This window comes from Lutjanus erythropterus, chromosome 18 (genome assembly GCF_056507025.1).
Source record: "Lutjanus erythropterus isolate fLutEry1 chromosome 18, fLutEry1.hap2, whole genome shotgun sequence".
Classification (NCBI taxonomy): domain Eukaryota; kingdom Metazoa; phylum Chordata; class Actinopteri; order Lutjaniformes; family Lutjanidae; genus Lutjanus; species Lutjanus erythropterus.
Window position 1 is genome coordinate 21237851 of NC_139334.1, and position 12695 is coordinate 21250545.

Genomic DNA, 12695 nt, shown 5'->3' on the forward strand with positions numbered 1-12695 from the left:
TTTCTGCGCAGTGGGAGATTCTTCACTGGATAACATGATAAAACCTGATGATACACGATAATGTAACGCAGGATGTGACTGAAATATCGACTCATTCTTTCTTCGTGAGAGCTCTTCAACAACACACGAATCATCACTCAGTGGTCCGAAGAGCGTTGTAATAATGTTATCTGTATGCTGTCTAACCAGATATGATTTCAACTGGATATTTATGGTAGTAAAATACTGAACAGATGCCCTTTACCGCAGTCTCGTAAAGACCGGAGAGCGCTTATTCAGAATCGTTCTGTTAGAAATCAGCATCGACCTGCAGACGAGTGGACTGAAACTGAAAATAACAGCCTGGACTATTAGTCTATGATGAGTGGGAGGTGTAACAGCAGATAAATGTTAGATATAAATATTGAGTTTCTCCGGAGGACAAACAGTCTCAAACAGAGAAAAAGAGCTCAGTGACCCCAAAACTTTCAGCAAGACAACGCTGGAGTGGCTCCACCGTGACGCTGTGATGTTAGACGAAGCCTCGACTAGAAGCTTCTCGACAAACATTTACGCACATTTCATTTGACAGATTCTTTACATATATTTTAACAGAGCCTGAGAGGATCTGATGAAAGGAAAATAACAAACGCGCAAAGCTGGTAGAGGCTTCTACAAAGTAGAAAACAAGCGGTATAAGCATTATTCAGACCCTTTTCTCAAGTAAAAGTACTCATACCAAACTGCAAAAGTGCTCAATGTAGAAAAATGTTGTGTGACTGTGAACTATTATTATATATTATATCATTAGATTATTATTAGTCATGCAGTAAAATAAAAGACAGGATTTTACTGTTGTAGTTTGTTGAGGTGGAGCTAATTTTTATTAACAGTTTTGGGATGATTGTTTAAGTTCTGTTTTTAATATTTTCTTTTCACATTTATCGGTTAATTGATTAATTGATACATACACAGACCATGTGTATACAATTATATTTGAGAAGCTGGAACTATGAAATGTTTGGCACTTTTACTTAAAGAGTAAAACACTTGCCAATTAATTTCCTGTTCATCAACTCTCTTATATAAATTGTAACAAAACATTATAGTTTATAAGCTCTTCGTGTGTTAACATTTTTTCAGTGTTGAAAAGGATTTTTGGGGGCTTTTTTTTTTTCGTGGCTCAAAACTGAGGGTCTAAGAATGGAGAGTGTCTTCTCTGGTACAGTCTGAACTGTGATTTGTAATTTTGGGATATATTAATAAAGTTTATAATAACAATTTCAGTAAGAATAACAATCATTTTCTTTCCTTATCTTATATTTTATATATAGATTCAATAATAATTGTTATAATAATAATCTTGATTTTCCCAGTGTGTTAAATAATGTATTTTAATAATCTTATAAACTGACCATTTGCTCATTTTACACTGATGGTTTCAAATGTTTTTTTTTTATTTTTTTAAGTATCAGTGGGTTCTCAAAAATGATTTTAATAAGAATAAAGAACAGAATTACATTTTTGAACGTGGGTGGGCTACTTTGAGTCAGCGTGAAGGCTGGAGTTAAAAATAATATTGGACAACGATAACGGTCTAATAAAGGGATGTGAGTATGTTCATTTTTCATCTGTGTAAAGGAACAAATAATTATGTGTGTGTGTCTATGTGGATATGTATGTGTGTGTGTAGATTTAGCCATTTGTTATATTTTTTATTGTTTATTTTTATTACATTTATTTATTTTCTCATCTATTTCTGTTGTTTTCAGCTCGTGGTATTGTTATTCTATTCCTTTATGTGTATGTTTGTCATTTTGACCTAAAGTTATAATAAGTTATAATAAGTGAATAATAAAGTTTGAGTTTGTTATAGTTTCATTCTTTTGTTTCTTAAGACAAGAATGAACTCTCAAGTTCAATATCTAAATGAACAGAGGCAGAAAAATAACTGTCAGCAGATGAATTCGTGCAGCCCAGTTCCAAAAAAGTTGGGATGTTGTTTTTTTTTGTAATAAAAACTAATTTTGATGATGACTGCAACAGGTTCATAAAAAGTCTGGACAAGAGCATGTTTATCACTGTGATACGTCACCTTTTAACATCACCCAGGTCAGTATAGTACCTGAACTCTTTCACTATGAAACCACGTCGTTGTAACTCGTGCAGATTGTCTTGACATCGTCTTGCTGAAATAAGCAGGGACATCTCTGAAAAATGTCGTCTGGATGGCAGCATATGTTGCTCCAAAACCTGTATCGGTATATTGAATGATGCACCTCCGTACCATCACAGATGACTTTTGAAGTTAGCGCTGGTAACAATCTGGATGGTCCTTCTCCTCTTTAGCCTGGAGGATGTCTGTGATTTCTGGAAACGATCTGAAATGCGGACTCGTCAGACCACAGCACACTTCCACTTTGTGTCAGTCCATCTCAGATGAACTCAGGCCTCAGAGAAGTCTGCAGCGTTCCTTGATTATGCTCATATATGGCTTAATTTGCATGACACAGTCTTGACTCGTGTTTGTAGACGCAGCAACAAACTGGTTTTACTAACAACACTTTTCAAAAGTGTTCCTGAGCCCACCTAGTATTCTTTATACAATTCTGTGGGTTTTTAAATGCCGTGCTGCCTGAGGGGTCAAAGGTCAGGCATTAAATGTTGGGTTTCAGCCCCTTGCATGCAGAGATTTATCCAATTTAATGACATTATGGATTATACGGTGAAATCTGTAAATTCCTGCAGTTCAGTGTTGAGAAATGTTCTTAAACTGTTGGACTTTTTGCGCACAGTTTTTCACACAGTGGTGAACCTCATCGATGCTCGTGAATGACTGCGCCTTGAGGATGCTGCTTTAATATTCAATCATGATTCTATCACCTGTTAACAATTAACCTGCTGAATGTTCCAAATAATGTTCCAATTTTTTGAGCTCTTCATAACTTTCCCAGTCTTTTGATGCTCCTGTCCCAACTTTTTTTAAGAACATGTTGCTGTCAAAGTTAGAATAAGTGTATATTTACAAAAAATCAATAAAGTTTATCAGTTTGAACATTAAATATGATGATCATTAAAAATGATTTACAAATAATTGTTTTATTCACATTTTAGAAACCGTCCCAACTTCTTGGAATTGGGGTTGTGTATTTTCTTGTCTTTCATTTCATTCAACAGAACCTCTGTGACTGATGTTTCCAAAGAGAAGCTCCTAATGAACATAAAATAAAGAAACACGTTGACAAAATGAGTGGACATGAAAGCAGAACAATGCTGCTTTATAGTTGTTTTTTTGACTTTTGCTTACAAAACATTGTTGTGTTTGTGCATTTAATCTTTTCTTATTCTTAGGCACAAAACATATAAAGCAATTATGGAATGAAAAGCGTTAGTTGTTTTGCATTTACCCTGTCTGCAGACCTGTGTGAGCTTGGAAAAAAAGAACAATCACCTCTGTGCACAGACACCAAAAGAAGAAGGGAAAATCAATTATCTTTTTTAATTACATCATCTAAGCATAGATGCATTACTTGTGAAAAAGGTAGAAAAAACAGCAAGTCTTTCTCAATAAGTTAAACCTCTCTGGCCGAAGATCAGGGCCGGCTCACAAAACATAAGATTTCCCGTAAAGCATTCAAATTCATTGAAACAAAAGACGAGGAGTTAACTCGTGTCGCTGAAATAAAAGTGCGTCTCCTCGTTGAATTTAACTCGTTAAAAAACAAAAAACATAGAAGATGCAAGTGGCTTATGTTACAGTCCTTCCACCCTTTTCCACGGGGCTCTGCAAGCATTTTTCATGAAACTTTACAAGTTCCATCGTTTGATCGACAAACAATAAGCTGAGTTATAGTTGGTAAAAAATTATAATAACAATAACAATAATTACAATGACAGTTATAACGAGAAATGTAAGTAATAAACACAGTCCTGTACAGTCAGGCTCATCTTCTGATTGACCACAGCCGAACTGATCGATTATCGATTGGTCTTCAGCAGCGTGACAGACCCGTGCTGACTGAAGAAATGTGGCCAATGCTGTCGTCTCCTTCTCAGCTTCAACTTCTCTCAGCTGCCCACGGCTTTGATTTACTGGAAACGCCTTTCCATTTCATGTCCCCCTCTGCTGAAAAACACACAAAGGAGGTGATTATGAGTCTCTTGTTGTCAAAGAACAATTGTACGTTTCAGGTGCTCTTCCCTCGCAATGTGATCAGCATGAGCACAGATAAATCAACAAAGAATTCATTCATCATCTTCTATGATACCAGTGTTTCTCTTATGACTGTACAGGCCTGGTGGGCCACCAGAAATCACTTATTTTATACCAAAAATAAAACCAAATAATCACTGATTCAGGAATTAATGATTTGTGTTTGTGGGGACTTCTGAAGTAAGACAGAGAGATGGAGGTAATACAGTGTTCAAGATGTGCAAAGGTCAAAGGTTACATGGCTTATTTTTATCCAATAAATGCAGCTTATTAAGTCATCCTCTCCTTGTGATCACTAAGGTCTTGAATATAATAAGCGAACAAAAATTTTAACACAAACATAAATTAGGGCTGGACGATTAATTGAATATCAATTTCAATAACAATTTTGGCTTCCGACAATCATTATAATATAGAAAATAGAAATAAAACAATTATTGTGCTGCATGTCGTAGTGGCGTGTTGCGTTATGTCTTGTTATGTGCTGACTGATTTTAAGCTAAGCCAGCGCTGCTCTCAGTGCATGATCCGACCCACGTCTGTCTCAAAGCTTCTGAACACATACTACTTCGCTGTGACGGTTATTGGGCCACAGCAGCTCAGGCCAGACAGACAGCAGTCTGGATCTCTGGTCCTGCTGAGGCTGCTCTGCCTCTGTAGGACTTCTTAAAAAGTTACTCCCCTGTGGCTAATCAAATTATAACTGCTAATGAAGACAGGAGAGCTGTACGGTAATTGACAGTAATAGAAATTGTTGGTGGTTGTTACCATCTGGATGCTAATCACCGCAGTAAAATATAGTAAAACGGGCACCTCTCTGCTTTACCAGGCAGACTCAGGTTTGTTTGTGTGTGAGGAAGCAAAGCTGACAAACCACAGGATGCTGTCACAGTAATTATGTGATTTTAGTATTAATTTAAACTTAACTGCTGATTGTAAACTCTTCTGCTGATCTGTACAAGTGATGTTTATGCTACTTTTGTAATTACGACGAGTACTACGACTTTTCCATGATCAGAAAGTGTCCAAGTACATATTTTCTTAGGAAAACTCTCCAAAAACTACCACACTTCTTTTTTGGCTGCAACAGAAGTGTAGTATTTTGATCTTTTTCCACCAATTTCCCCCCAAAAAAGAGAGTGAAACAAGTGAAAAGAAGCTACCCTAAAGTAATATTACAGTACAAAAAGCCTCCTGTTTGTTCTGTCACTACTTGTGATTTACAAGATCCAGCTGCAGTCGTGACTAATAATGACGACAATCAGTTATCTGTAATCAGTTGTGATCACTTTGTCATATCAGAGAAGATAAATGAAACCATCAGGGATGATAAAGTGCAGTATAACTTCCTGATAGTAGCAGCAATAAATGCAGGATGACATCACTAAAACTAACCAATGAATGAGTTCAACTCCATGTGAACATAAACTGCACCAGGCAATATTACTTTTTCTTCCTGAATCAACAAAAGTACAGGTGAAAGCATCCTAAAATCACAAAATCTAAATCCCTTTCCAATATCCGGCACCTCACTGTCAATTTTATTTTAGAAACCTTGTGGCAAAAGGAGCAAGAAAAAACCCCAACATGTCATAAGCAGAGATGATGATCAGAGAGACGCAGCGGCGTGTCTCACCTCAGCGGGGTTTGTAGTAGAGGTCATTCCCGCAGAGCGTTCAGTCCAGCTCATGTACCTCGTCCTGCAGGGAGACCGAGGGCCGCCCTGCGTCGCTCACCCGTTTGGCCATGATGTCCCACTGTGGAGTCAGGGCTTTGGATTTAGTGCCTGCAGAGGAGGAAGAGATGCTGGTCACACACACACACACACACATCAGTGCACTGATACCACTGAATTCACTAAGGGACAAAATCTTCTGCCCCCTGGTGGCTTCATAAAGTACTAATTCCTTCAGTACATCTGCAGAATAAATATGAATATACCTTATTAATCATTTGTTTTGATATTTGATTACTCTAACCTGATCATAAAAAACACATCCATAAAATCTTCCCACAGTAGGACTGATGTCATTTTACTTCCTCCATCAGAGATCATCAATGTTATCAATTTCCACTGGTCAGGTCTGTCTTTCTTTTTTTTTTTTAAATTGAGCAACATCTAATTGACAGCAATGAATTATCAGTTACATCATGTAAAGGTTAGTTTTCAATCTTTCATCCAATTCACACAAAACCTTATCAACAGTTAGAATACACTCTCCTCTTAACTTGCTTTGCACAGAAACAAACAGCAGCCTGTTTTTTTTTTTTTTTTTTTTTTTAACCAAATACGAGTTAACAATAAAACATTCAGCAAATTACCTTTATAAATATTCATTAACATATTGTTCAGACTCTGACTCACACAAAGACATATTCTTAATAATTTAGCATTCAGCCAGGGAGTTTGTTCTGCAACAACAACCACTGTCCATGAAGCAGTAATTCTCATTATGTTACACAGATGAAATCAACCAGGTCTGCAGAAACAGCCTCTGTGTGGTTTGCTCCACCTGTGAGGTTTGACACCGACGATACGGCAAAAGATGGCTTCATTCAGTGTCAACACAGATCCAAAACAAAAGGCAACTCTTCAAAGTAAAGGACAGAGCTGTGCTGAATAGATCAAAGCTTTGTTCATAATGTTGACATTCAAATTCTAAACTGACATGTGTGCAGCTTTTTTCTCCCCTTTTTGCACATCTTTTCACTTTGTTTAACATTCTGTATTTCTTTATTGCAGATAAAGATATTCTTATATCACTAATACTACACTGTTTGTACAATTCCAGTGATGGCAGTGTAGGACTGTTTCTGATCCAAACATTTCCATTAACACCAGAGCATTGTAAAGTTTGTTTGTGTGTATCCTTTAAAAAACATTTTCACTGCAGTCACTTACTGCACACAAAGAGGCACGGGCCTGCATTAACGTGGTCGTCTAGCAGCTCTCTGATAGCATCATAAATGACATTTATGTGGACGAAAATGACACGCTATACTAATTTCTGAAAGTTTATTTAACAAAAAAAGACTCATTTAATGCAATGAATCACTTTTTTCAAATTGATGATTTTGTTCTTTATTTTTACCATCTCATATTTAATCATATCATACAGCCTGCTCCTTCCCTCCATTATACATTATGGGAGATGTGATTTCTGCATATTTTTGTATGTACTGTGCGCCACTGACTGACTCCACCAACTGTTTTCTCTCGCTCTCTCCTTTCCTCCTGTTATTTAACTTTATTTTTGCTTATTCATTTCCTTAGTTCCCTCCTTTTTCTCCTGGTCTCTTTCTTTTTTTTTTACCTTTGTCATACTGTATATAATCATTATTATCAACAATCAACAACAACAAAACAAGGGGGAAAAAAGAATCAAAATATGACAGCGGACATCCAAAGCTTCATTTAAAAACCTTATTGGAAGCAGCGCTAGAACAGGAAACGTTTAGAGAGAAGAAATAGTTACAGTTACAAATTGTTGTTTTTACTGTTATGTTTGTGTTTAGATAAAGCTCATAAGATACAACATGCTCATTGTTAAACTTTGGAGTTATAAGCAGGTGGATTTCTGAAGGCCAGGCTAACTGTTCCCCCTGCATCAAGCCTCCTGGTCTCAACCAAAATATTGAACTACTGCTTTAAGTTTCAGTGAAAAAGATCAGTTCACTGAGAAAACAGAGTCGACCGACGCTGCTAAAGAGGACTGTGGAACACATGAATAAAACAAAAGAAATAAAGCTGCAATCGTTACAATTACCAATTTAAAAAATAAGAAAAATAAAAACATAAATCACTGAAGTGACAAACTGCTGGTAAAATAATAATAATAATGATGATAAAATTAAAAAAATAAATAAAAACTAATCCCTTATACTCAAGTCTGGCTGCTTTCCAACCCAAATCTCCTCCTGGTGTGTTTTCCCAGCCTGGGTCTGAGGTGGGCTCACAGACCAGTGGAGATGCTCTCCCTCAGGATACACTTACCGAGCCCTCCTCCTCCTCTTCCTCTCCGCTGTTACCATGACAACATAGACTGTAGCCTCCAGCTAAAGCAGCAAGGCCGATCCGATCCTCTCTGCCTCTCTGTCTTTCTCTGGCATACTCTCACTCTCTTGATCTCTCAGTCTGTCTCTTCCCCTCTCTCATTTCACAGGGGAGAGGGGAAAGTGGGACATAACCCAAAAAAATAAGAGCCCCGCACAAACTCTTAACCCTTCGGCAGTGGATCTTAACTGTGTTTTGTGACCATCGAGTGAGCCACAGAGCTCAAATCTGCCTTTACATTCTCCTTAAATAATAAAATGATCAATGCTTGGCAAACACATTAAAAACTAAACTAAGATGCATTACTTTTCACATAAACATTAGCATTAAAATAATTAAAATTAGGCTGTGCTAACTAAAAAAATGACATGATAAACATTCAAATTAGTTTAAAAGCTAATGATGACTGCATTATTCTACTCCAGTAATTTCGTACAGATGAGCAGCTGCCTTTAGAGTCAAATTTGCACATAAAAAACATAAAAACACAGCAGCTGGAGTTTAATTCAAGTAATTTCTTTTGTAAAATATCATATCTCATTAAAAGTCTCATTAAAACTAACAAGTAATTAGTAATTTAGAATAGGAGATCATGATTATCATGATATTTTTTTTCTTTCAATGTAGTTTTTACATCTATCATTCTTGTTTTCAACTACTTTCAACTTTTAATCAAATTAGATGTTTTACAATGTGCTAATGTTCTTTAGTGCTGAAACTAATTGTGGAAACTAAAATCTGAATATATAATGATGATACAAGATATTATCAGTCAAAAAGCTCCATCATCATAATGCAGAGCACAGACACACACACTAACTCCTCTCTCTCACTCACCATCCAGTCCGTTGTGCTGTTCGTAGGTGCGTTTGCCCAGGATGGTGGGTGAGCCGTTGTTGAGGATGGGGGAGGACTTGATGGGTGTCAGGCTGCCTGTAGAGATGGACCCTCCACGAATCGGGGGGTCGGGTTTAGCAGGACGGGGATGTGCTTCTGTAGGTGACAGAGCCGAGACAAAGTGAGAGAGGAAGAAACATGAAGAGAGGCGGTGGGGGAAAAGGGGAAAGTAAGAAACAGAGAGGAGGGTAAAATAGACAGAAAGCAGCTCGTTTTAGATAAACAGAGTTGAACAAGTTGTGAAATACATCCAACATGCTGGTTGCTATTAATTTAGAAGAATCAAAAAAGTTTCTGAACGTACTTTCTGAAAATAAACTAATGCAATCATTATTTTAATCTTTTGAAAAGAGCAAAATTATTTTCTTTTCACAGAATCAATGGGCCTCATGCATGAGTGTTTTCTTATTTTCTCTCACATTTGTTCTTAAAAAAGAAACAAAGGGAAAATAAGAAAATCCTGCGTGGGATTAATGAAACATGCACTGACAGCCAAGTCCGTTCTTACCCACCTGAGTATTTTGTTGAATTGTATTTGATCATAAATTTGAAATGGGAATGGGTGCCAGAAAATTTGCCAATAGCATATAGAAATAAATCAATCAATTTAAGAGCAGCAGACTTAAAGGCAGAATCGGTAGGATTTGTCCGAACTGTTCATAAACACATCAGAAACATACCAGGACGTCAAATGGTGATATTTTGGGTTCTTGTACTAAATTTCAAAACTATCCATCCAAAAGTTGTTGAGGCATTTCATTCAAAGCCACAAATGTGAATTGAAGAGGAAAAGTCAGGGGATCAGCAAAGTCTTTAAGGCTCTGGGGACCAAAAATGTAATTTGTTGAGACAGTTCAGTCAGGACCAAACTGGAGGACAGACTGACCGATACTGTCATCCATAGAGCCACGTTACTGACGCGGCTAAAAAGTGACTATCCAACAACAGCACCACACCCAGTAAAAACTGTCTGAGAATACAGTGGGTGGCCGACTTCTTCTTACCTAAATACCGAACCACAGACTCCAGAGGTTTACGATCCACAGGTTTCAGTGGCAAAGGCTTTTTTGGGCCATCTGGCAACCGCAGGGCACCTGTTGAAAAAAAAAACACAGTAAGTAAAAGCTTACTGGACTACACAGTCCATCTGTAAGGACAAAAAATAGCCTTTTTAAGAAACACAGTCTATGTGAAGTCACAAACAGTCGTGGGATCAGATCCTCACATTCTGCCTTGATGGCTGCTGTGTTGACTGGGAGGTAGGGGTGCCTGGCCAGATAACGCGGTCTGATGATGTCCTGGCAGAGGCGGCGTGCCATCCGCGTCAGGCCGGTGGTCTGCAGGTAGAAAGCCTGTCGCGTCTTCACTGCGAACTTGGGGCTGCCGCTGTGTCGCAGGGGCAGGCCGTGGGGACTCTGGAGGCACAAACAGATTAACAACAGTTAGATGCCACAATTACACATCAATGTGTGTTTGTGGCTTTAACAGATTACGCTCGATCTAATGAACACTGATGGACTGAGGACAAGTCGAATTATCACCTAATGACAGGACCTGATGACAAAAGAAAACATTTGGAGTGAATTGTCATCTGAAATGGATTTAATTACTCTGATTTATTGATGCTGGTTGGCAAAATGGAGCTGACTGGAATCCTCCCAAAATGCTTCATCCATTTAACACGCTGGCCCGGCTAATGCAGCCTGCAACAGTCATTTAGGGGCTAATAATTTACTTCAGGTCAATGCTGAACAATATATAGCCTTCATCAGGTTGGCAAATATTCAGAGTGTATGTGGTACTTAATCTGGCTTATTGACACAGTACACAAATGGGAATGCAGTATTTACTCCTCAACAGGCTGTGTGGTTACCTGTGAGGACTGTTAGGAAACAGTGTGACCTGAGAGTCTGTACCAGCAGCAGAGTTTTGAAACGGTTACAGTCGAGAGTTAAACTTATGGATAACTTCCCTAAAATACCCAGACAATGAGTTAGTCTATTTTTAACTGTAACAGAACGCCAGATAACTAGTCATTTGAGACATGTACACGGCTAAAACGAATGATTATGTTCCCACCTGTGGAACAAACTTCCTAAATACCTGAGGTCGGCTGAAACTGTCAGCTCATTTAAATCAAGGCTTAAACATTTTTGTGTCTAGCAGCTTTCCAATGAAGTAGAAACATAACGTCATTGCTGCCTAAATTTGTATTAAATGGAACAATTCCTACATGTATCGTCCCTTTCAAATAAATAAGTAAAATTAAACAATCAGCAAATTAATAAATATTTATTAATATATTTTTTACTAGTGGTTCAACATGCATGACGTTGAAAAGAAAAAGGTTTTATCTGGAGGATGAATTGTTCCTTTAAGGGTACAGTAGACTGCACATGTGTGTGTGTGGTTGTGTGTGTACCATGTTGTTGCGGTTGGGTCCAGGCCTCTCTCCATCCAGTCTTGTGGGCATTTTCAGGCCTCCATACTTTTTCCAGTAGGTCCAGCATGAAGCGCACAGGCGACACTGCATGTTGGGAGGTCCCCATGAGTACCACTGGTAGGAGCTGCTGGCTACACACACACACACACACACACACACACACACACACACACACACACACACACACACAAGCATGGACATAAAAAAAGGACGTGAACGCAGTGAACACACATACACACAAAACATGCCTGAGATCGCTCATAATCCCCACATAATCATGAACACGTGCTTGTGTGCATGCAAGCGAGAGCACAACCTTTAATCATTCATCACTGAATTAACTACAACCACTAAAATAATTCAAACAATACTCTGCTGCAGGGCACGTAATGATATTCTCTCCTCTCCAGTTTAATAAACGGGGGGGGGGGGGGGGGGATCAAATGTGTGCCACATGCAGAGAGTACAGCTCTTTAAATGATCTGTTTTAAAATGAAAACGTACCCCCTGTAAGTTAATGTTCTAATTTAAGTTAGTGGTCTATTGCAAAGGTGTGTTAATGAAAACACAGAGGAGAAGAATTACTGAAGAACAAGAGTTGCTTGATCAGTTCAGTATCTGATTGTTGAAATATTATTGTTGGATGTTAAGTTAGATCTTACAATGACAACAGAATGCAGTCAGTAAAATAAATTCTGTTACCATAAGAGCCCGATCAATGCTGGATTTTTGGAGCTGATAACAATATTTGAAAGTAAAAAAAAATTCTGATACTGACTAGTCAGCCAATATAACAAAGACGCCTCAATTGTGCTTATCAAAGATACATAATGGTGGCAGGATATTTTACAGTTAAAAAATAAACTTTACTGTCCAAAATGACAACAGGGTGTATTCCAGAAAGCACGTTTAGTGAAAACTCTGACTTTGTTAACCCTGAGATGAGGGAAACTCTGGGCTCTGGGTCAGTTACCATGGGAACTGTCTCTGTGAACCTTAACTGGACATCTTCCCTGCTCTGACGCAGGCTCTTTTTTTAAAAGATAAATATGCACAGTCAGCATACACATGCATTAATATTTCTATCACCACTGGATTAAAAAGGAGGC

At 38.0% G+C, this 12695-nt stretch overlaps 1 protein-coding gene across 2 annotated transcripts in view; it reads right to left on the minus strand.

Annotated features, from left to right (window-relative positions):
• Positions 1-3463: 3463 nt before the first annotated feature.
• The window catches only part of mta1 (metastasis associated 1), a 59762-nt gene continuing 50530 nt past the window's right edge, over positions 3464-12695 (minus strand). The window contains exons 13-18 of one of the 2 annotated variants that reach the window (XM_084743315.1): positions 11566-11717; positions 10369-10558; positions 10148-10237; positions 9084-9239; positions 5829-5978; positions 3464-4102 (exon numbers count right to left, since the gene is read on the minus strand). In XM_084743315.1, the coding sequence (XP_084599441.1) occupies positions 5869-5978; positions 9084-9239; positions 10148-10237; positions 10369-10558; positions 11566-11717 (698 nt within the window). In that variant the 3' untranslated portion in view covers positions 3464-4102; positions 5829-5868. Of the gene's footprint in view, positions 4106-5828; positions 5979-9083; positions 9240-10147; positions 10238-10368; positions 10559-11565; positions 11718-12695 lie in introns of both variants that reach the window. The other variant, XM_084743314.1, reaches the window with a different exon arrangement.